Source organism: Podarcis pityusensis (assembly GCF_964106645.2).
Source record: "Podarcis pityusensis genome assembly, chromosome: 12".
NCBI lineage: Eukaryota > Metazoa > Chordata > Lepidosauria > Squamata > Lacertidae > Podarcis > Podarcis pityusensis.
The window spans coordinates 34,423,255-34,447,458 of record NC_138037.1 but is presented as its reverse complement, the minus strand read 5'-3'; the positions used below and the strand labels follow the sequence as shown (position 1 = coordinate 34,447,458).

Here is a 24,204-nt window from a genome sequence, read left to right as displayed (position 1 = left end):
TTGGCCCAGTGAAAGCGATCGCCCTGTATAGTTTATTTTGCAGCTCTTGGCTACAAAGAGCCCTGACAGTCCTCAGAGCCACTTAGCACCTTTCGGGAGCTGACGGGCAGGGAGATTAGATTGGTGGTCCCCTCTCTCCTCCTTCGCCTGCTCTGTGTGGGCTGCCGGCTTTGACGTGAATGAACGCTCCCAATGAAAAGAGCCAGTGAACTTTTAAACGAGATAATAGGCTGGAATCTTGCTGTGGAAATCCTCGCTCTCTGCAAAGACGGATTCTCCCCCACCCCCTGCTCCGGGGTTAGGGGTGCCAATCGAGGCGCAGGACTGACCGAGGAATGGGCCAGGGGGCTGGATGACAGACAAGGGCGAGGGATTAGGGGGCCCCGGTCCACCCAGAACATTTCCGAGGACGGGGCGGCCCCGACGGGGCGGTCGGGGCAGGGAACCCTTCTCTCTTGCTTTGTCTTTGCCCCTGAGGCTCAAAATGGCAGTCAAAATAAGTTTGGGGTCCCCCTCCTTTGAAGGCGCGGGCTCTCCCCACCCCTGGTCCGCCCAAATGGCGCTGAAGACTGAAAACTGGCTTCCCCCAATAACATTTATCTGTACAGGTGCGCATGTTTAAGAGACAACTCAATTTGAAAACGAAATAAAGTGAAAATGCGATCCTGCTGGAGATGAGAAACGAGATCAAGGGGGGGAGCAGAGTCACACACACATGGGGAGAGGGGGAGAGAGAGAGAAAGCGCTTTGATGTGGGCAATAAATAAATCCCGCGGAGGAGGGCTTTTTTTCCTGAATGGAGTGGAAATTCTTGGAAAGATGAGGAAAGCTCAGGAGATCGAGGACGTCCATGGACTTATAGTAGTCATATACAAGCTCGAGGGCCTCAAAGAATTATTTGCCAGGCAACGATTGCATATAGCTTGGAGAGCTTGCGCAGCTATTGTAAATGAGCCTATAGCGCGTTATAAACCCAGAGGGGGGTCCGATCCATTGAGTGCCTTGGGCTGCCATAAAGGAAGAAGTCTCCTTGAACCAAGTGAAACTTGCTTCCGAGTATACCTGTTTAGGACTGTGCTGTTGCCCTAAGTTCATGAGTCTAATAGCATACTTGAATCTAAGACAATCCTGTTTTGATAAACTGAGAGTGGCGCGCGTGGTGGAGGACAAATTAGCTTGTTTTGAAATCTCTGCTCACATAGGGTGACTCAGAATTAAACCCCACTAAGTTCCGTGGAACTTACTCCTGAGTAAGTGTGCAAAGTATTGCAGGCGTGAGAGATCTGAGGCAGTCGCGCCTTTTTTTTTTTTTTTTTGCCCGATTCTCACTTTAAGTAAAGCGATGAGGTAGGATTCCAGGCTCCCGAAGTGCAGGAGAAGTCAATAGGCACCTTGTTGAATCCCATTGTTTGCCATCCAGGAATCTCAGTATTAACATTGTTGTAGGAGTTGGGGTCGAAAGTGCTGTTATTTGCACTTCTATGAATGCAGGAACGTTGCAGGCTTAGCAGCTGAGAGAAGCAGGTGAAAAGAGTTCTGTGTCACTGCAAAGCTTTCATACCCTTAAGGGTAACCGAGACCAGGGAAAGGATCAACAAACACCCGAATGCGGGCAAGCTTTGTAGGACTATACACGTACCTAAGGATCAACACAATACAGAACTTGGAACACGACTCCGGAGCAACTCCGGAGCGACTCCCGTTGACGCCAACGGAGCGATTTCGGATTAGCTCCGACGGAGCTGAAAAGATTCGACGTGATCTCATTGGTAAATAGACGTTTAATCCCCGAATCTCAGTAGAAGGCATGCTGTGGTCTTTAACAGAGCAAAACGCCCCTTGCGCTCCAGTCCCATTCAATTCCAGTTCCGCTCCATTAAGGGTCTGCCGAATTTGGCCTAAAATGACCGCGGCAATTTTATTTCCTGGATTTACCAAGCCGTTTCTAATGAACTGATAAGTCGGGATCGTTAAGCATTTGCTCCTTTTGGACAGGGCTTGTGCCAGGCCGAGAGAGCTGGATAAGGGCTGCGGCATTATAGAAATCATGGAACAGCAGCAGTTTAGATTCACAGTTGAGCAATTTGTAGCTAAGCCTTCTCTCTCGCCCGCGCACTTTTTTGGCTCAGCCTCTGTTGGCACAGAAGCCTATGGAAGCTTTGCAGTTACACAGAATTGCTTTTGCCTGACCTTAGTGTAGCTCAGCAGCCTGCGCGTTCCCACATAAAGGAAATGTTGCAAATAAATAAAGAGATCTCTCTTTCCCTCTACCTACCTTGAGTGCAACCCGATTCTAATTATGCCCCGCTGAGTTCAATTAGACTTACTCACGAGAAAGTGCGTTTTTTGTTGTTTTGTTGTTTTATTTAGGATTGCAATCTGGAGTGAATGGATGGACGGTTTTTGTCACAGGCTGAAAAACGTGGATGTTGAATTGCTGTTGAACCTGAATTGTATCCGGCTAAAAGGATATTCTGACGGCCTTTTGGAAATCAACCATGGGCTTCTCTTCCTTCAGGCGAAGCCTTTGAAAAGAGGCTGGGTGGGAAGGATCTAATGAATTATTCGTTCGCATTAGCGAGTAATTGTTATCTTTATTAAATCAATGGCTTCGAGGTACCCTCTCTGCTAAGATACTGTATCTTTAACTGTTTTGTTTTCTCCAAAGCCATTAATCGGTTAAACCTTAACAGCCAACCTACTGCATTAAAAATAACTGTGTTTCCCCCTGTTTCTTTCAGGTGATTCCAAATATAGGACACCCACCACAGGGTGTTTAATGCCTTTGTCCAACCAAAGGATCCGATCTGCAAGTGTGACCCGTTCATTTGCGTGGCTCGGCTGTGCCAGAGTCCAACTGCGCGAATAAAATGGACAAAGAAAGCCCGCCAACTTCAAATCGTGCCTACACCTATTTTGCACTCTCCTTGTTAAGCCAAGGAGAGATTTCGGGATTTTCTCGTTGAACAGCTAAATTCCCAGACCACCTCCTTACACCACTAGATTTGGGTATTCATACGTTCAAGAGGAACGAGCAAACGCACTGCAGCGTCCACCCTTTCTGCCTTTAAATAAAGTCAATTATTTTCTGCAAAAGTGCTCTTGAGGTTTCTGTGTAGATTATAGACGGCTTTGGGGGCAATACAAGCGAATCGGAGGTGTGTGTGTTGGGGGGGAAGTGAGTGTAGATGTGATGCTGGAAGCTTGTCTAGTTTTTGGTGGTTGTTTTGTCCTTGGCGTTCTTCTTCTTTTGCCCTGCGGCAAAAGTGGGGGAGAGTCCCTCCTAGCAGAGAAAGGGAGAGGAACTCCCCGCATACCACACCCCCTCCAATGGGATAAAGACAATCCCAGAACCAAAGAGGAACTCAGTTAACAGAATTGTCCTGGGACGCACCATCACCATAAATGGCCCCCAGTCGGAGAAAGAAACTCCCCCAAGTGTTTCTCTTCAGTGAGGGAGGGAAAGAGGGGGAAAAGAAAAATTCCGCCACAATATCTATGCATCTCTCAAATTTGGGTCTGGGCATTTAAGCACACACATACACACACAAACCGCTCAACAGATGAGAGGCGAGCAAAGCGGCCAGCTCTCGAAAACTGCCAAACGAGACATAAAGCCGCATTGTAAAAATCATCTGGAAAACAGGTTTTCCTATTGAAGTCGCTCTGTGTTAATTACTGTGATCTGGAAGCCTCTGAATCTAAACGCCTGGAAGCCGACTTGCCTCTCTCACTCTCCCCTTCTCTCTCTTTCTCTCTGCCCCCCCCCCCCCAGTAAATGGAGAGCGAGCGAGCGCTGAATCGGAGCCAGAGTTACTGTGCTGGGAGGGGGGGGTCACGTCCGGTTTCTTTGCCATACATGCCTAGACATTAATACGTGCTCATGGAGGGCTGGTTGAGGACGACGTGTTATTTCCTTATAAAGAAACGCCAGGTCTCGCTTTCCATTCGCCTTACGAAATTATTCACATTATTTATGCTACATTGAGCGATCTAATTTCTTCGTGATAGTCAGCTAATTGCTCTGGCAGGTAATTAGAAGAGGTTTTTACAACGCAAAAGGGCTCCCTTTTTGTTGTGTTTTTTTGCAGTGCCCCTCGGATTATTAAATTGCTCTGTAAATTATACCATATTTGTAAAGGGAGGAGATTTGAAATCGGAGGGGGGGTCGGCATGGTGTTGGTGATGGTGGCGGCGGCGGCGGCAGTATGTGCAGGGGGTGGGATGATCCTTTGAATAAGTTTTTCCTGATGCCGTCCGAGCTCTCTCTCTCTCTCTCTCTCTCTCTCTCTCTCTCTCTCTCTCTCTCTCTCTCTCTCACACACACACACACACACACACTCTTTTAAATGGAGGGGTTCTTGTGCGTGCGTTTTTTTGGTTTGGCTTTTCCTGGCCTGGAATTATTCTAAAGCACGCGATCTGAAGCCCATTTTGTTCGTGCTCAGTGGTCCAGAATAACTTGCCCATAATGGGCCAGGTTTGAAGCGAGCTTCCTAAGCGATGGCAATCTCCACTAAGCATGTGGGAAAAGAATGGCTCAAATGGGGACATCTGTTCAGCGCTGCTCATCTCCCTCTTAAAGCCAGGTCAGGCTAAGAGAATAACCTGATGGCCACTCTCTCCCTCTCTCTCGCAACCGCAAACGCACACTCCTCGCCAAATTGCTTCAGCTGGGCGAGGGGGCAACCTGGAGCCCGAGAGGCAAACGAGGTTGCCGTTATATTACGGGGAAGACGGTAAAACAATAAGCTCGACCTTGGGATTCTCGGGATGAGAAAGAAGCTTGCAAAGGATCCTGGCTGGCGTAATGCGGGAGCGTCTTTATTTGAGACTCCTGGCACTTGATCGCCGGGATTTATGGGCAGGTTGTCACTTCTCTGGATAGAGGAGCCTGTTCTCTCTCCTTCCCCATCCCCGGAAATGTTCCATGTTCCTGCTTTTATGTAATCTTACAGAGCGTGACTCCTACTGCTGGCGGTGGCGACCTGTCTTTTAATGCATTTCCCCCCCGTGCGTAATCAGACCACATTCGCGCTAGGGGCGAGGACGAGGTCGCACTGCAGTGGCCAGGTCACGCCGCAGGTACATCCCCACGCGCACCCACCTACCCACCCAGCCCCTGGGTTTTTTTTTTTTTTTTATAGGGAGCTGCCCCTCGATGGTGAAAGTGCTCCTTCTCTTTCCAACACATGGGTGTTTCCAAACAACGGCGGCACCCCCGCCGCCGCAGCCACCTACTACCCCCAGCCCTCCCAGATTATTTGCAATTAAGCGCAATTCTCAAGTCACATTTATCTTCGGGGGGAAGCGCGATTTCAAACTGTCAACGGGTCTCGCCAAGGCGATGCGGGATAATCCGTCTGCAGGAGATGCAGGGTAATCTGGAGAGTTGACCTCCTCCTCGTCTCTTTTCCAGCGCGCGAGAGAAAGACAGCAAAAGAAAATCAATAACGCGCAGGAGACGGATTTAGTAGGTTTTAACCGCGCCGTAAGAAAGTGAGATATAAGAGGGTGAAAGTGGTGGTGGGGGGGATGTCTGAGGAAGGAAGCTGCGTAAACAGGAGCAGGGAGGGGGCTTTTGAGGACGCTTCTGGTTTGATCAGGAAGGAGGCAGCCCGTTGCCTCCCCTTCTCCCCTCCGCTCAGCCCCAAGGACACACACGTGTGTACGCAGCAGCGTGGACCTCTCTCCCCCTCGTGTTTCACGTGGATTCTCTTCTACAGTCGGGTCGGCACCATTTCAGAGCGAGGGCTGCGGCAAAGTGTGAGGGTCCCTGGGCAGTCACACTTTGTCCCTAAGAAAAGTGAACCAATCCTTGCACTTGCTTCAAAGGTGCAAAAGTGCCTACTTCTTTCTTCTTCTTTTAAAGAAGTGCAATCAGTTTTTTTAAAGGCCATCACCTCCTCCGTTAGTGACCCTCTTGTCCCTCGCCCCGCCCACCAACATTCCTCCCTTGTGTTCGTCCAAGAGGTCGAGCAACAGCCAACCCAGCTGAAATTAAACCGGGCGAAGACGACGTGATCCCGAGATATTGAAAAGGAAAGCCTAAGGAAGGGTGCGAAAATGTGCAGCATTTTTGGACAGGGAGAAGACCGCTGCTGTGCGCGCAGGAAATGAGCGCACCTCTTTTTAAAATCAGTATGGTGTGGGTTAGGGGGGGCGTTCAGCGTTGCACCCCTATAACAACGAATTGGGCTGCATTAAGACCACGATATGATGTGCAATTAGGCAAAAGCGCTTTAGCTAATTGGGTACTGAACAAATTCCGCAGAAAATGGAAAGTTGGAGATGACAATTAAGCAAGAGCTTTTCCATCTAGCCAAAGTTAAGCACCTTTTGTCGTTGCTGCGGTCCCATAGATTCAATGGGAGAAATTGTAAGCAAGTGAGCCAGGTGAAATCGATGTGCTTGCTTTTCGAGATTATTTTTTTTAAGTGATGAATGGCAAAAGTAATAACACGACCAGTCACCAGTTTGGGTGTCCACACACACACACCTTGCTCCGTTGCCTTATCGCGACAAAGTGACTATTCTCTTAGCTGTTGGGGTGTTTGTTGATACTTTCCATTTTACTGGCTCGTTACTCAATCCCATTTAAAAAACAAACAAAATGCCTTCTTCCAGGTTACAACAACAGCAAACACCCAGTATGGTGGTGGTGGTTGTGTGTGTGTGTGTGTGTGTGTGAGTGAGAGAGAGAGAGAGAGAGAAGGCTGAACCTGCAATTTTAAACAATCAAAAATATCCATATTTTCTCATCAGATGGACAAACTTGGACCATAAACCCCGGAGACTCTAATATACGTTTCCCCGTTCACTGTACGTACTTAAGACCAACAGGAACTGCCGCTGAGGTGAGTGTGTGTAAGGGTGGGGAAAGAGCATTTCACTCAATGGGACTCCTTAAAACAACAACAGTAGGTCTTCTTCACCAACAGCCGTGCAACGATCGGCTTGGCAAACCTCAGTGCCTTCTGTCTAAGGAGCTGGCACACTTTTGACATCTTCTCCCCGCCCCTCCCAGCCTTCTTACTTAAAAATTGTCTGTTTCCCCTTTCCGTTCACGCATTAAAAGACCACGTGTGAACTCCACAAACCAGCTTGAAAACACGGGTTCCTTGGCTTTACGGTGCGCGTGCTAAGCTTAGCGGGCCTTGCTCTCAGGTAAACATGCTGTGGGGATCCACTGCCGAGAGATCCTGGCGCCTCTGCGCTATTTACGCCTCTGCGTAAAAGCAAGGGTCACTCAAGGATCGTGGCACTTGGAAAAAACACTCGTCGGTTTTTGCGGATGAGCCGCTGACAAGAATCGATTCGGCCAAGTGACCAGGTTTCACCCACTTTACATTTGATCAAATCGAAACACACACGCACAACATCACCCCCACCTCCTCTTCTTCGCTGCCTACAGGCCCTCGTCGTATCTCTTGCTTTATTTATCTCCTGATCGCCAGGGCCCCGCTAGGAAGAAAGCTTTTGTTTTGGGGAGGGTTTCGGCTAAACCGCCCCCACCCCCGATCCAGTTCCGTCTCAAGCGGTGGGATTCCTAATGGCTCTCTGAACCGCGCTAGGAGGCTCAGGGCGAGGGCAGACTTGTGCAAGTTGTTCCCAGGATGTAAATTAGGTCCCCAAAGCTGTTGTCCAAATCGAAGAAACAGAGAAATTAATCTGGGAGACTATCCATCATAGACTGTAATAAAGGGAGCGACACGGATGAGACAGATGATATGATTAAGGAGCTGTGGTCGTTTTAATTAACTTTTTGCTGTCCTGTAATGATCAAACTGGTCAACAGACCCGGTCAATAAGCATGTTAATATCAAACAAATAAAACCAGGGATGATTAAAAACCTCCTGGTTTATTAAATTTGAAATTCAAATGAAATTTATGCTGCAGATGCATACAGAATGCTAATAGGTCGTCACTTTAACCCAGAGTGGTGGATGCTACAGGTTTGCAAGAAAAAACGCACCGCATCTCTCTAAACCCTGCGCATCACGGGGTGGGTGGGTGGCGAGTTTTTATTAATTTCTGTGGGTGCACGCGGGGGAAAGGGCGGAGGGAATAGCCTCCCCAGTTGCCGGCCCTTCCAGATACCTGAACGCTTTCTTTATATAAGAACTGCAACCGTCTAAGGTGTGAGCTGGCCGATATAAAAACCTCAAGCTCCGGGAGCTAGCAAGCGATTTACATACGAGGGGGAAGGCCAGATGTTAACCGGGTGAGGGTCAAAAGTGGATAAAAATCGACACCCCCCCCCAAGTTCAGGAGTGCTTGCCTTCGCTAACTTTTTTGGGAGGTGTCAAAAAGAACCAGGATACGGTGGAGTTTTGCTCCCCCCAAAAAAATTATAGCTCCCGACCGTATGTTTGGAATAGTTCCACCGACACCCTTTGCAAATCCTTGCCAACCTGGGCATATGCCGCCTCATAGTTTTCCGACCGTAAATCAGAAAGTAAGTAAATAAAAAAGTAAAATAAGAAAAGACATCTACCTAAGCAACATGTTTAAAGCCATCTGGAAATAAATAACCATTTCCGTCAGAATAAATATCCCCAAGACATAAAGAAAATCAGAGAAGGAAGAAAAGGAGTTTTTCACTGGTCCTCTTCCCCTAACGAGTTTCTGCTCTGTAATTAATTTTGTTGTCGTTTCCAAAGCTGTGGAGAGGCAACGCAAAACCGTCGTTTTACGCCAAGCGCTTCTAACCCTCTGCTTTTTCGAGGGAAAGGTATTGCCTGCTTGTTCAGGAGGGGGTGGAATCTGCCAATATGTCTTAATAGTTACACTTCTGGTGCACAGTGGATAAAGGCAACAGATAAAGCTAATCGCCATTCATTCATACGTGAGGGGCTCTCCCGTAAAACGCGTTTTCTTTCACATGCACTCGCCCCCCCCCTTTTGTGGTGGGGGGGGGTCAAGGATAGGATTGATTCAGTTTAAATCCGAAATTTAAACAAGTGTGCATTAGGTCTTTAAAATGAATATCATTACAGAAGGAGACCAAAGCAATGAAGTTAATTCTTTTTTATTTGTTAAACGGAGTTCCCTCCTTCCCCCACCCCTTCCTCCTCCTGGGCTGGCCTGTCACGCCTTCTCAACAGGCTAAAATCATTCAGAGCAGCTCGCGGAGAGAAACACGACATTTATGGTAACCATCAGCCTTCAGAGAAAGAAAGCAGTTCATTAATTTACTTCACTCCTTACTTCGAAGTATGATAATGCGCGTTACCCCTTAATCAATAGATATGATGTACAGTCAATAAGCATAGGGCGTTAGAAAGGGGTGTCCATCACCCCCACCCAGCCTTTGGGGAGGAAAAAAGAGAATCTGCCACATTAGTCTTACACCAATGTTTGGGATCTCGGCTACAAAGCTGATCTAAGGACGCGGGGACGTCCAAGGCAAACACATCCTCAAGTCAAAACAACCCGGTTCTCTTTACTAATATTGGCATTAACCTCTCCTACCTTGAAATCAATATTGGGACAGGGCGAAGCGCCAATGCACGTTTTAACTCGACTGGTGCTTTCCCTTCTGCCTAAATTAATAATGGTTGTACCGAAGGCAAAACAAGAACCCTGCGCGCAACACGATTGCGCGCAACACCTGAGGCGCTTCGCCAACCGCTCCAGCAGCAGACCAGAGGGTTTCCCCGCCCCACCCCAAATTTGCAACAAAAGAGAGAAGAGGAACGCTCGCGCCCAAAGCAAATAAAGAAAAATAATATATAAAAAGAAGGCGCAAGAGTATGGGGTTGAAATAGATTTAATCCGCCCTTTGGAGAGGGGAACGGAGGGCAATCCTATCGCAGGCTTCTCAACCACATCTGCAGCTCTTTGCAGTTTTGCACAACACTCTTCCTTTACATAACCAGAAGGTGCCGGGCGGCGGTGGGTGGATGGAAAGGAATGTTCCTCCCTCCATCCAAAGCGGGGTTTTCCGAACCACCCAAATGACTTATCCGGAGAATGGCAAGGGAGCGGGCTGCTGGTGGAAGTCTAAAGCAATCCACTTTAAATTAAAGCCACAACTCCTAGAGCGCGCGCGCTGTCAGATTTATGTATGCCTTCCTAAAGTGGTGGTGGGGGGGAGAGAAACCCCTGGGGAGGGGGGTTTAATATGCTCTCCCCCAAGCAATGAACTGAGCGACGCTTAAAGAACAGGGAGACTGGTGCGTGGAGAGTTGCACTTTGGAAGGAAAACCTGAAGCGGGAAGAGGGCGAGGAGAGGCGCGCTTTGGAGAGGCGCGCCTGTGCATTCGCCGCCCTCCCTGGCGTTCGCCTGCATCCTTGCCGCCGGCAGCTTCTCTGTTTCTCTGCGGCTGCCTGCGCGCCTTTCTTCCCGGAAAGGAGCTCCTCGCCTCGTTGCAGCGGCGGCGGCGGCGGAAGGCGCTTGGCGGGGCCGATGATGACCTCACGCGGCCACGTCTCGGAGCGGCTGTCGGCGGCGCGGATTGGCTGGCGCGGGCTCAGCGGCACTTCAAAGCCGGCGAGGGAGCTACAATTGTGGTGGAATGGGCGGAACTGATCATTGTATTGCACACCTCTTAAAAAAAAACACTGCCTCTGATTTATCAATATAAAAAAGATCCTCTGAGAGGAGGGCACTTTGTGGGATGGCAACTTCACTTCTAGGGGTGAGTCTGAGGATTTTCTCCCCCCCCCTTTGCTGTTTTAATTGGGTCCTTTTTATTGGCGATTGGAGAAGGGTTAAAGTAGCCCCTCTCTTGACCGGGGGCTATCAGTCTCTCCTATTGAGGCTTTTATTTTTTTCCCTCTTTTGCCTTTCTCTCTCTAAGTCCAAGTGAGTTCGAGAGAAAAGAAAGCGGAAAAAGGGGAGGGGGAGGAAGAAAGAGGGCAGTCACTTTTTTTTGTTTTTTTGTCAGCGTGCAGGCAAAGGTTTTAAGGGCATTAGTAGGAACCACGTCCAGAGCTTGGGCTGAGCTATTCCTGTATCCCCGGAGAACTGGCCTCTCTCCCTCTCCCTCCCTCTATTATCTGCTCCGAGGGAAAAAGCAGCTGCCTTGCTCGGTCTCCTCTTTCCCTGCGAGGTTTTTTTCCCTTCCTTTTTTTAAAAAAATTTGCGACAGCCTGTTGTTGTTGTTTTTCCCCTCCTTTAACATTTCACTGAGCCCGTCATTTCCTGCAGGTATGTGAAACCTTTTCCTCTCAATCTAATTCCTAGCTGTGGGTGAACAGGAAAGGTGGCGGCGGGTGGTTCTTGGGTTGTTGTTTTTTGTTGGAGTTTGGGGGGAGGAAACTGCCGTGGGAAAAAGAACCCCCTTTAAAAAGTTTACAGACAGCTGGGTGGGGAAAGAGATCTGAATCCGGATCGTTTTGGCTAAATCCTGGAGTAGACTCTTTGGAAACCGAGCGACTCTGGATTGGGGCTCCGGGGTTGGCCAAGCATCTCCCTGTCGCCAGTAGGAGCCCGTGATGTATCTGGACGGGGCTTTAGCCTCCGTTCCTGCTCCTCGGCTCGCCTCGGGGATGCGTTTTCAGCTTCATGCCCAGAAGCCGTCGGCTTCCTTTCAAAGCAAGCCTCTCCGGGGGTTTTTGAGCGGGGAGACGGGAGCTTAAATGTCCTCCGGGGAGCCTCGAGGAGGCGTCCGGCAGCAGCTCCTCGAGCGCGGCTGACTCCTGGCCGCCCCCGTCTCCCCATCGGCGGGCAAGCCGAGCAGCGCGGGGGGGCTACCCTGGCCGTGAGGTCTCTTTCCCGGGCGATTCTGACGCGCGCTTCCCTGCGGGCCTCTCTCCCTTCTCGCTGCAGGAAGAACCGCGCCTGGGCTCCACTCCGCTGGCCATGCTCGCCGCCACCTGCAACAAGATCGGCAGCCCCAGCCCCTCGCCGTCGGCGCTGTCGGACAGCGCGTCGCCCTTCGCCAAAGGCTTCCACCCGTGGAAACGCTCGTCGTCGTCGTCGTCGGGCAGCTGCAACGTCGTGGGCTCCAGCCTGGCCGGCGTCGGCGTCTCAGCCTCGGCCCGAAACGGCTCTTCGGCTCACGCGGCGGCGGCGGCCGCAGCAGCGGCGGCGGCAGCCGCGCTCGTCTCGGACTCGTTCAGCTGCGGCGGGTCGCCGGGTTCCAGCGCCTTCTCGCTCACGTCCAGCGGCGCCGCGGCGGCAGCAGCCGGCTCGCCCTTCGCCAACGACTACTCCGTCTTCCAGGCGCCCGGGCCGTCGGGGGGCGGCGGCGGCGGAGGGGGAGGCAGCGGCGGCGGCGGAGGGGCGCAGGACGCGCACCAGCCGGTCTTCATCTCCAAGGTGCACACGTCGGTGGACGGCCTGCAGGGCATCTACCCGCGCGTGGGCATGGCGCACCCGTACGAGTCGTGGTTCAAGCCTTCGCACCCGGGCGACGCGGGCGCCTCCAGCTGGTGGGACGTGGGCGCCGGCTGGCTCGACGTGCAGAACCCCAACGGGGTGCACCCGGCCGCCGCGGGGCTCCCCGCCGGCTCCCTGCACTCCCCTCTGGGCGCCTACAACTCGGATTACTCGGGCCTGGCGGGCCACTCGGCCTTCAGCAGCGGCGCGGCCTCGACGCACCTCCTGAGCCCCGCCGGGCAGCACCTCATGGACGGATTTAAGCCCGTGCTGCCGGGCTCGTACCCGGAGCCGTCGCCGTCGCCCCTGACGGCGGGCGCGGGAGGCTCCATGCTGGGCGCGGGCCCCTCCGCGCCGCTAGGCGGCTCCCCGCGCTCCTCGGCGCGCCGCTACTCGGGCCGCGCCACTTGCGACTGCCCCAACTGCCAGGAGGCCGAGCGGCTAGGCCCCGCCGGCGCCAGCCTGAGGAGGAAAGGCCTGCACAGCTGCCACATCCCCGGCTGCGGCAAGGTGTACGGCAAGACGTCGCACCTCAAGGCGCACCTGCGCTGGCACACGGGCGAGAGGCCCTTCGTGTGCAACTGGCTCTTCTGCGGCAAGCGCTTCACGCGCTCGGACGAGCTGCAGCGCCACCTGCGCACGCACACGGGCGAGAAGCGCTTCGCCTGCCCGGTCTGCAACAAGCGCTTCATGCGCAGCGACCACCTCAGCAAGCACGTCAAGACCCACAGCGGAGGCGGCGCGGGAGGAGGCGGCGGCGGAGGCGGCGGCGGCTCGGGAGGCGGCAAGAAAGGCAGCGACACCGACAGCGAGCACAGCGCCCCCGGCAGCCCGCCCTGCCACTCCCCGGAGCTGCTGCAGGCCTCCGAGCCCGGCCACCGGAACGGCCTGGAGTGAAAGCGGCAGGCTCCGAGGCAAGGCCCCGAGGGGACTCCTTTTCGTGTGTGTGTGGTTTTCCTTCTTTCTCCTCCCGCCTTTTTGTTTTCCCGCCCAGCCGCCTGAGGGGAAACCTCGCGCCTGTCTCAGCGACTCTGGTCAGGGGGTTAAAAACAAAACACAAAAAACACGGGGGAAATCTCTCTGGACATGTAAGTAGCGCCGCGCATTGATCCCCCGCACGGACCCCTCACTGGGCTGTCTTGCCCCGCAAGCTCCGGCCCCCGGCCGCCCTCGCAGCTACGCCGCCTGAGCCGCGCACGGGCGAGAGGAGGAGGAGGAGGAACTTTCTCGCGGGATCTTTGGGGGTCTCCCAAGCAGCTGCTCCAGAGAGGCAGCCCCCCCTCCCCACTGACTTCCACGCTCCAAGGGGAAGAGGTTTTATTTTTTGGCGGGGGGGGGGGAGTCTCCAACCTGCGGGACGGAGGGAGGGCGTGGGATCCCGATCTGGACAAACTACAGAGCCAACAACCTATTGATTGAGAATTAGAGTCTCTTATCAGGAAACAAAACAAAAAGCAGCCAAGATCTCCCGCTGAAAGCACTTTGAATTAAATAGATATATATATATATATCGTGGGAAGCTTTTTTAAATTTAAAAAAAAACCTTATTATTTCGGACCACTCCTAAACTTCTCTTCAACTTTGCATTGAACTGCAGTCGCCAGCCCGCTAGAATGCTGCCCGTTGAAGTTGGTGGGATTACTCTGGAGTAAAAGGGTGAAGCCTGAAGCATTTGTGTGTGTGTTTATGTGAGTGTGCATGTAGGTGTGATCACTAACCAGCCCCATTCGCAAATCACTTACGCCAGAGTATTCCGAATTGGAATGAAGTGGGTACTTATTTTACAACATTTCCAAGTAAACTGCTTCGGAGGCTAGTCCAAGGCATTTTAGTCTATGATCCCTACCTGAGGTTTGGGGGTGGGGGTGGGGCGTTACATTCAATGGGAGTCAATTAAACTTTCTTCCAAGTAAAGAAGTGTTTTGAGTGATATCCCCTTTGAAGCCCGTGAGATTTACAGCCAAAGGAAAATTCCTGAATTTCAGCAGATTTCGCTGGCATCCAATTCTAAAACAATTGCTCTGAAACAAGTGACTTCTGCTTCAATAAGAGGTTATGTCCAAGGATCTTCTTGGTGTCCTTAGGATTTCAACTTCACAGCTCAACCCCATATATGTTTACACAGAAGTAAGTAAAACTGAATTAAGTTGCCTTAAGCTACAATCCTATGCATGCTTATGGGAGTAATATCCATTGAGCACAGTGGATCTTACTTCTGAAGAAAACATGCATAGGGTTGGGCTGCATTCATTTCGTTCAATTGGACTGTATCAGTGTAAACCCCACTAATTTAAGTGAATTATGGATTGGGCTATAAATCTAAGTTCTCTGCCTTAATTGATCACAGCCTAAATCATGCTTAGTCTTTTTTTCTTTTTAAAAAATGCTTCTTGGAGAAAGTGTAATTACTCTGGCAAATCCAACACTTTTGGACACAAACATTTACATTTGTTCTTGGAAACCTTGAGTATAATCCAGACAATTTTAATGTCCAGTTGGTTTCAGTGGCTAAACTCAAGATTAATTCTATCCTATTGAAATCAAATGACTTTAAATTGCTTAATTGTGGCTGGATAGTGCCCATAATTCGAAATGTGTTTGACTTCAGATCTCTTCTGATGATTTTTCTCTTAAAAGATAGATAGGCTAATTTTCAGTAACTTCATTTTCTTAAAAGTTTCTCCCATGTTTAAAAAATTGTACCAGCGTGATAGCCCTCTGATTTCAGAGTTTCAGCATCTATATTCATGCAGTGCTCTAGATGCACCTAGGATTAAAATTATTATTTGTAGCATTATTTTTCTGATTTAAATAATTTAAGAAGTACCCTTGCTTTTCAGCGAGCCTGTAGTTTGAATGCCAAAAAAGAGGGGGGTCATAGGGACAAATATTTGTAAAATAATTCTAAACCTAATGGTTTGTACAACGGAATCGTTGTAAAATAGCTAACAAATATAACTCCCACCAGTGTATCGGTGTGAGATGCAGTTGTCCAGGAGACGATTTTGTATAGTATTTTTCTTGTATATTACTTCCAGTAAATATTTGAAAATATATTAAAGTACACTTGAGCTTCCCCCCCTTCTTCCCCCCTCCTCTTTTTGGTCACAAGAAAATATTAAAGCATTATTGTTGCAGTCCTAATTAACTGCATTTTTAACTTGTCCCTTGAAGTGTGCAGCAAATTGCACTTCAGGATATAGTTTTTGCTTGAATATTAATTTAGATAGGCGTAAGACTGTAATTAAGCAAACAATATTTGATAAATGTTGAATGACATTTAATTTAATGGAGCATGTACTTATTTGCATTTGCTGGCAGTTCAGGTATAGTTTAAGTGAGAGTTCTCCTATATTTCAAAACAGTGGGCGCACCCAGACCCATGTATTAAATAAACTGTCCAAGTGAAACTGACTAATGATGGCCTATGTGTATTTCCTGAAAATAATAATGGTGAATGTTACTAAAACACTCCTGATGCTACTTTGAAGTTTGCAAACCCTGCAAACAAATAGTCTCATTGTAATGTTGAAATAAGTTTGGATATTTCACATTGAAATGGAAAAAAGCCTTTCGCTGGAACACTTTAAATTTGCATTTTAAATGCATGAAATGTAATTGATTTTTATCTGTAAGATTTTAAATGGAATTAATAAACACCAGATAAAATAATTGTTGTTAGGTTAGTTAATTTCTTTCTAAAGATAAAAAGGTGGCATCTTCAAATTCATCTTCGAATTCCCTCTTCTGACTGAAAGCATATATACTCTTTAATGTGGTTGGTTAACATTTCCATGGAGACCTCATTGAAAGTAGACATCAGGGAAAGAAGTCCTATTGACAGCAACCGAGTTTACTTCTAAGTAGGACTGTTTAGTCAGGGGTGTCGGAAATCTTGCGGATGTTGTGTCAAGGAGGGAAAATATAACAATTGCTGTGAATAATAACTGCTGATGAATGAGCACTTTGGTATTCAAATTATACTTTAAGAATGTACTCATTTGTGAAATACATCCAGATTGTATTAACTTCTGTTGCTCATCACCAGATCTGATGGGGGGGAGCACGATTTGGAAAATATTGTGAAGGCATTTAAGTGGCTAGCTCTGTGTTTATATGTGTATACACCTACAGGCACGTCTTGTGTTTCCTTTTAATGGAAAACGAAAGCAAGGGTAGAGTGAAGAGTGTCTTTCTGTCTGTCTCTTTTTTTTAAATGCAAAGTTCTGCAATTTGTGCAAAGGAAGTGATACTATATCGTTAAATACTCCGACCCTGGGCTTTGCTGACTGGCATCTGGATCCGAGTCCAGCAGAACCCACTTTCCGTGTAAAGAAGCTTAGGATCGGAGCGTTGGGAAGGAAATTCTTCCCGGGGCTGCAAGTGAACAATTAACTCCTCTGACAATGGGAGGCTTCCTTTTCCCAAAGAGCCCTTGTGCTTGATCAGCATGAGGCTTTAAGTCCAGAAGGAGCACTCGCTAACTGTTGATCTAGCTCTCTTGGCTATTGTCTAAGGCTGTCATGAGAGCGGTCCTAGCATCCCGATCTTCGCCACTCTAAGAAAAAGAGACAAGTATGTCTTTGGAACGAACAACCCGATCCTAAGGACATTTATTCAAAAGTCAGCCCATTAATTCCAGTGCCACTTCCAACAAGTGTGTGCCGACTTAGTTCTAAATGTTCCTGAGCAATAGAGAGAGCCATAGAAAAACGAGGTGAGAAGCCCTACGAGGTTACATTTGGAGGAACCGTGGTGCTTGTTGCGTGAGTCCATGGACGTAGCCAGGATTTTTGTTGGGGGGGGGGCAGAACCTTAGTTACCTAAGTTTTTTATTATTATTATTTTGGGGGGCAGGCTGCCCCTCCCTGGCTCCCCGCGGCTACGCCCATGCGTCAGTGTTTTGTTTCCCTCCGCCACTGCCACCCGGAAATCCTGAGCGCATTATTTTTTTGGCAAGGGATCTTGCTGGGTGTTGCCTCCCTTCCAAACTGGATAGGCGAAAACAGAAAGTTTGGGTTTGAGGCTGCAAGAAATAGGCAATTGCAAGACTATCTGGGGCCGTGTGGGGCCGAGAGCTGTAAAACTGTTGCGCGCCCTCCGGTGCCAATCCTTGGGGAAGAGGATTGCTATTCTTAATCTTGTTCTCATTCAGGTTTCCACACCAAAATTTGGAAGCAATGTTAGGTGGCCTGCAGAGCAAGGTTTTGGTTTGATTGTTTTTTTTCCTCCCATCCCTCCAAAACCTTTCCCTTCTATCTAACAGAGGAGCCTTGTATCGGTTTAACGCGCCTTCCCTGTTGTCATGCTTGTCTCTCCATCGGGTCACAGTTTTCTTTCTAAAAGGATAAAGTTACGAAAACCACAAACGGTAGCGCGGTAAGGTTTGCAGTTGGAGCAGGTGGCAGCCACCTTCTCCTCGCTTCTTAAGATGCGCTAGTGTTTTCAGTCGGGGCTGTTCAGGATCTCTGCGGTCCAGGGGTCCTTTACCTTTACCTTTTAAGAGGCACTGGAGTAATCTCTCTCTCTCTCGTCTCTTCCTGCCAGGCAACCGAAGGCGAGGGCGTCGATATGGGTTTATTGACTTGCCTTTGCTGCTTCTCAGTCGAAACTAGGAAGGTTAGGTTTGCTCCAAAGTAGGAAGCATGCAGGTTGGTGTGGTGGTGTCTCTTTCTCAGCCTCACACCCAGCCACCCCAACCCGCCCCTCTCCTAACGCAGAGGCCAGCCTGACCCCGAGGTCAATCGGGTCTCCATCAACCCGTCCCCCAAGTGCCTTCAAATGATTACGGCATTTCTCGTTTGCTCTTTGACCCACTGAAAGGTTCCCTGCTCTCCAAAGTTGTGCTGCATGCCTTGCTGCTGCTGAAGTCGGTGCGCGCGGGGGAGAGAGGGCAGCTACTCCCACTTTCCCCCCAGTAACTTAGGATCTCTCCTATCTCCGCTTGGGATATTTTTGTGAAAGACTGAGGAACAGAACCGGGTTTCCTTGGGGTGAGTGGGTGAGGGGACCATGCAGAGGGGAAAACGCGCAGTGGGCACCAGCGGGCTGTGTCAGTTACAGCCTGTGCGGTTTTGCGTGGAGATACCGCCTTTGCAAAGCGACTTTGTAACTTCAACCCGCCTAACCACTAGACCCCACCAGGCCAGGCCCAGGTAGGGAAGCCGGCTATTTGGCCCCACGGCCTTGAGTGGGGCTGAACTGCACTCTTCATAAGCCTTCTAACCTAACCTGATCCTGAACACCAGAGTGCGCTACGGCGCAAGACAGCATGTTAGGATTTCAGCCTTGGAAGCAGGTCTCCCTGGCCTTCATTCCAAGTAAATGAGGATAGAATGAGGGTGTGAATCACTTTAAAGCCGAGCACAACTCCTGAAATGTGGAAGGGCGAATAACATTATTCCTGCGTGAATAGACATGCCCGCTTTTCCGGTCCCTTTGACTCGCAATACAAAAAGAGGGAGGTAAGCCTGACTAAATGTGGATCTCCCCCCTTCCTCCCCATCTCTGCCCCACTCCAGGCAGTAAAGGATCGACCACCTCTTTCATTTCATGATCTCCAATTGCTCCCAAAGTTGAGTCACTTAAACCCTCCAGCCTCTTGGCTAGAAGGTAGGGGGACTCGGTAGCGGGGTAGTGGGGACCCTACTGATCGCCCACTGGCTTGTTCCAATTGCTTTTCTTGGAAAGGGCAAGGAGACGCGCCTGGAGCTTTCGAGATTCCCAGGTTGCGTAAAAGACCCGACACCCCCGGGGACAAAACCTCTCCTAGAGGCAGCCAGCGTCATGGGTTTCCAAAACAACATTGCAGCCAGCCTCAGCCGCTTCCCTTCCCCTTTCCAAAGGAAAAGGCTCGCTGGTCCCTCTGCCCCCTGGGCCGGTGGGGCACAGGACTCCTTGCAGATTGGGGGCTTTGAAATTCTCAACCGCGTTTTAGAGCTGGTGTGGCGTTGTGTAATAGCGGGAAAGGTCGGACAAGGACCAGGATACAAATCTCTGCTCGGTCATTCATCGTGGGCGTCTCTCTTTCTCTTAGTCTCACTTACCTACAGCGCAGGGGTGTTGTTGCGGGAATAAGACTGGGGCGGGAACAGGAAGAGATCTTTGGGGAGAAATAGTGGATACAGATGTAATAATCTTAGGCCAGGCAGCAGGTTTAGTTGGTCCTTCTGATGTTATTGGGAGAAGGATAAGTTTCGGGACTGAGGCTGCCATCCTAAACTGTTTGCGCGGTGTGAATTCGTCTGGCGATCTTGGCTCTGTCCTTGCGTCATCCTAATAGAAAGGAGCGCTGCCCTTGACTTCTGGATGGGTTGCTCGCCTACGTAGTTTGCTTGATTTCTTGGGGATTTGCTTCCCGGTTGCTTGTGCTTGCCTTTGCGCTCTCCTCTTCCTATCCCGGGTTTATGTCCTCCGATGCGCAAGTTCCAGGAGTGCCCGGGGGCATTTCCAGGGGAGATCCTCTCGTGCCGGCTGAGTTAAATGGGATTTACTCCGCAGTCAAGTTGCACTTTGAGGATTGCCTCCTTCCTTTTAAAAGGAAGCGGGTCATACACTAGACAGACCTAGTCCACAAAAGTTTATGCCACAATCGAGCGTTTCCGGTGCAATCCTGTATATGTATATGCATGGGGTACAATGAAACTTACCTCCAGGCAAACGTGCATAGGATTGCGCTGTTAGCCAGCAGCCCTAACCATGTCTACTCAGAAGTAAGTCCTATTGATCCGACGGGGCTTACTCCCTGGTAAACGGCGTTAGGGTTGCAGCCTTGTTCTTTCAAAGAGCCTTAAATCCGTCCTTTGGTTTAACGCTGTTCAGTTGCTCCCCAGCTTCGTTTTAATTTGTGATAGATACAAGGAAAGTCGCGGCCACGTTTTCAGTTTGGAGGTGACATGGGAACCCCAAGTAGCACCAATGATTGTGCATCGCGGCCAGAAGCCTACGCTAGCCCTCCATGAATTTGTCCAAGCCTCTTCTAAAGCCATCTGGGTTGGTGGAAAGAAATAGTGCTGCTTCTCTTGGGGCCGCGAATTACTTTTAAAACTAGACTGCTTTGGTTTCAAACGGGTCTGAGACCCTCAACACACTTAACCAGAAGTTAAGTCCGCATTAAACTCAGCGAGGCTTGAGACCTCTGAGCACAAACGTTTGGGAAGCAAAATACGTTCCGAATTAGAAACCAAACAGTGCCCTTCTCGACCTTCTTTGTTACTTTGTTTTAAAATCTACACATCGCTTAATTATCCAAACATCTAAGAGGTTTACAGTACTGATCCGGATGGAGGGTCTCTCAGGGGTCTTCCTGGCAGCCCCCTAAAGGTGTAATGCCTCCTGTTCTGTCAACTTTGACTCCATTTGTTATCTTTCTTCCTCTCAAAGGAATGACATGAGTTCGCCTAGCTGCTACCCCCGCTGCCCTGGCGCGGCTGATGGCTCGGGAGGCCCTGATCCAGTGGGCATGGGCGTAGCCAGAGGGGACCGGAGGGGCAGCTGCCTCCCTAAATCAAGTAAATATATAAAACATACTTGACTAAAAGTAGAAATTGTAGAAAGATTTTGACAGATTTCCCCCCTGAGCATTTGGGGTCAAGAGAAAGTAATTTAAAACAACTGCTGTTGAGACATTTCACCCGGATTCTGCTAGACAGCCAAACAGAGGATGATGACAGGTGGGTTTCCTGCCCCCCCCCCCATAAATCTTGGCTACACCCAAGACAGTGGGATGCTTATAGAAGCACCCTCTTCGGATGTCGATGCCCAGAGTCAATTCCACTGACTCGGGGCTCCTTTGAGGGCATGCATCTGTGTAGGACGGCTGTCCCTTTGAGAGAGGCCAAGGAAGCGTTTATTTTTGGCTGAATCCTTAAGAGGCCATGATAGCTGGACAACTGCGCTAACATGGGCTACCGATCCACTCAAGAGAATTCTTGCAAACGCAGCTGAATACTTTCTTTTGCTGGGCGCGAGACTTCCGATGGGTCATCATCATGAGAACCCCAGGCCGAATCTATAAGGGTGTCCCTTGTTGTGGGAGCTGCAAAAGCCTCTTGCCTGTGACTTTGCGCAAAGGAGAAAGGCAGGCAGGCAGGCAAGCAATCGCCTCCAGCTCCGCTGTGTGGGCCGATGCATTGCAAGGAACGAGACCGAGGGGTCTGTTGTGCTGGCCGATGCATCTTTCGTTCTCCTCGTCTTTCCGAACTGCCAGATTGCGTCCACGGCCAGACAGAGCAACAGATCGCCCCAAATTCAACGCACAGCCTCTCTTTCCTTGGCGCAGGGAAACAGCGCCACCTCGCGAAGGAAGTGAAGCAGCTGTGGGCGACGGCAGCAGCAGCCTGTTAAAAGATCAACAAATTTATTTTGGCAAAAGCTTTCCAGGGCTAGAGTCCGGTTCATCAGATGCTTGAAGTGTTATACTAGATTGCCAGGTGTATGATGGGGCAGCGGGGGCGGCGGGGGGAGAAAGTAAGCAGGAATATTCTGAATGGAGGAAATGCAGTACAAAATGTACATACTATAATAATAATTGCATTAAAGCTTAAATGTACTTTCCCCTAAAATGATGAGATTTCTGTTGATGAGCCTTCTGAATTAATTAATTGCATTAATTTGTCCATTGTTAAAAAAATCTTTTTTTCTCGCTAAAAAGCCCAGTCCCCTCTTGTAGGTGTGTAGACAGATTTCCATTTTTGTTCTATTGCTAACCAGGCAGTAGTTAATAAATTAATTCATAATTTCTTATGTTTTATACCTTCATCATTAATATAACCCTAAAGCATTGCTGGACCATAGTATCCTCCAATCTTCTTTTGCAGTTTATAGCTAGCGTTCCACCCCACTCCACAGTTTGAACTTGCAAATTGTTTTATTGTTCCTGAACTGCAACCTGACACTTATCTGTGAAACCAACCCTCAGTCCAATGAGTTAGCTTAGTGAAACAAGCATTCAAATAAGGTTAGTGGTCTTGTAATTCGGGGGCATAACAAATCATTCTTTCTGCATGAAACTTTTCTGTTTGCAAATATTCTAGCCATGGCTGAGGGGGTCTTTGGTGATGATGGTTGTAGCCTGTCATAAGGTATCAAATTCTGATTAGGTTATAGGTTTATAAAGCATTTAAGATCCATTAGAATCCAGGGTGAAAATTGGTTGAAAGAAAAATTGTGCTGAAATTTGTGCAGTACAAACTAGGCTAATGGTGATTGGTGTACCTAGAAAGAGATGCTATACTTTGGCATGCCGTACCTTAAGCATAGTAGCTACCATCAAGTGTTTATTAGGAACAACAGGTATGATTTGCAGTCCATAAAATAGCTTCCATATAATAAGGGGTGTGTGTGTTGCTCTGTTTGAGTCCATTTTATCATTTGCACCCACCAGGAGGAAAGAACATTGTAAAGAAGATTTGGCATTGCTGTTCCCCTAATAATTTTGTTTTTCTATATAATGTTTGAGCTTGTACCCAATGCCTTTCCCCGCTCTAGATAAAATTTAGAACAGTGGATCTCAAACTCCCCCCTCCCTGCCACCCACCACTTGAGGGTCTTGGTGGATCACTTCATGTTTTTTCTGCTTGTTTCTTTAGCAACTGTAATGTTACTAAAGTACTTTTCAAACATTATGTGGAATGCAAATTTTAGTACAATACAACATGATAAGAAATAAAAAAAGCAATTAAAACACCACTAAAAATCAATATGAATATTGTAATGGAAGGGTCGCAGACCACCTGAGTGAAACATATCATGGTTAAGGAACCCCTACTTTGGAAAATCATTCAGCCGTTTCTCCAATGGTTTTTCTGGAATATATATGGGGACTGTTTTAAATAAATATAGGAAATAATGATACAACCCTCATATTAAGTCATGCTATCCACCCAAACTGGGAATCGTGCCAAATCATTCAGTGCATTTTTCAAGAGTGTTGCAAAGGTGGTTTGATACAACTGTGACAATTGAGTAATTATATTTACTCCAAAATATTTCACTGAGGTGGTGATGCATTTAAAGGGAAATACATACCCCACAATTCCTTGAGAGAGAGAACATCATGAGAACCTCTGATTTGTCAGTTTATTTTTAAATACTGAGATGGAGCGAAAGGAACCAAACTCTGGAAGAATTGTCAAAAGAAGGAGGTCATCTGCGTATAATCGTATTTTATGACACTCTTGCCTAGTTAGTGGGAAGCAGGCTGGCATAGCACCATTTATTGCTGCACAATATTGTGCTGTAGAATGCAAGACATTTACCATTCTACATAAATTAGATTCAGAGTTAATACTTTTAAACAGTTGTTTCAAAAAGGGCCATTCCAAACTGTCAGTGGCAAGAAACTGGAGAAACGGCAGGACTCTTGTAATTTATGGAAAACTCAGGAAGAGCCTTTTTGAAAAAACTGAAATGTCACCTCATCAGAATCAATTTTAATTTAGGTTCCAGCAAAATATTAAATTTTACCTGCTAGGATAGATGTAAAAACAAATATTTCCTCTTGGTTATTGAAGGATATAGGTCAGAATACTTGTGGTAGAGAGAATTCCTTGCATTGCTTTTGAATAGCAGCATTAAAATTATTTCACATGAAAATCTAGTGTTTGCCTGATTGAAGGCACACCACTGAAGGCATCCAGCACAGGAGGAGCTAGAAACTTGCCACTAAAATGTTTACAGAACTCAGCAGGAAGGCAGTCTGTTCCAGGAGCATTTCCATTGTTCACTTTTTAGCTCTCTGGACTTGCTCTGTTGTTCTGGCACCTGTTTACGCAGTGCCTCTATTTTGGGCATTCCACATCTCTGCAGCACAGCAGAGGCATCTACCTCTTTTGGGAAATTTGATTGATAGAAGGTCTTGTATATTTTGCAAAAG

At 48.7% G+C, this 24,204-nt stretch overlaps 1 protein-coding gene across 2 annotated transcripts; it reads left to right on the top strand.

Moving 5' to 3' along the window:
- The first annotated feature begins 8,918 nt into the window (after positions 1-8,918).
- SP8 (Sp8 transcription factor) lies at positions 8,919-15,743 on the top strand. 2 transcript variants are annotated; one of them, XM_080975380.1, is made up of 2 exons: positions 8,919-10,644; positions 11,778-15,743. In XM_080975380.1, the coding sequence occupies exons 1-2, from the start codon at positions 10,624-10,626 to the stop codon at positions 13,224-13,226; spliced, it is 1,470 nt and encodes a 489-aa protein (XP_080831506.1). In that variant the 5' UTR covers positions 8,919-10,623; the 3' UTR covers positions 13,227-15,743. The 2 variants fall into 2 exon arrangements, with proteins under 2 accessions (XP_080831506.1, XP_080831507.1); XM_080975381.1 differs by having other exon boundaries at positions 8,919-11,156.
- The last annotated feature ends 8,461 nt before the right edge of the window (positions 15,744-24,204 follow it).

What these genes read in the sequence shown, in the direction of transcription:
- SP8 (XM_080975380.1), top strand. Translation starts at nt 10,624, where the DNA reads ATGGCAACTTCACTTCTAGGG. An exon ending in TGGCAACTTCACTTCTAGGG is followed by an intron (nt 10,645 to 11,777) that starts GTGAGTCTGAGG and finishes TTCTCGCTGCAG; the next exon opens with GAAGAACCGCGCCTGGGCTC.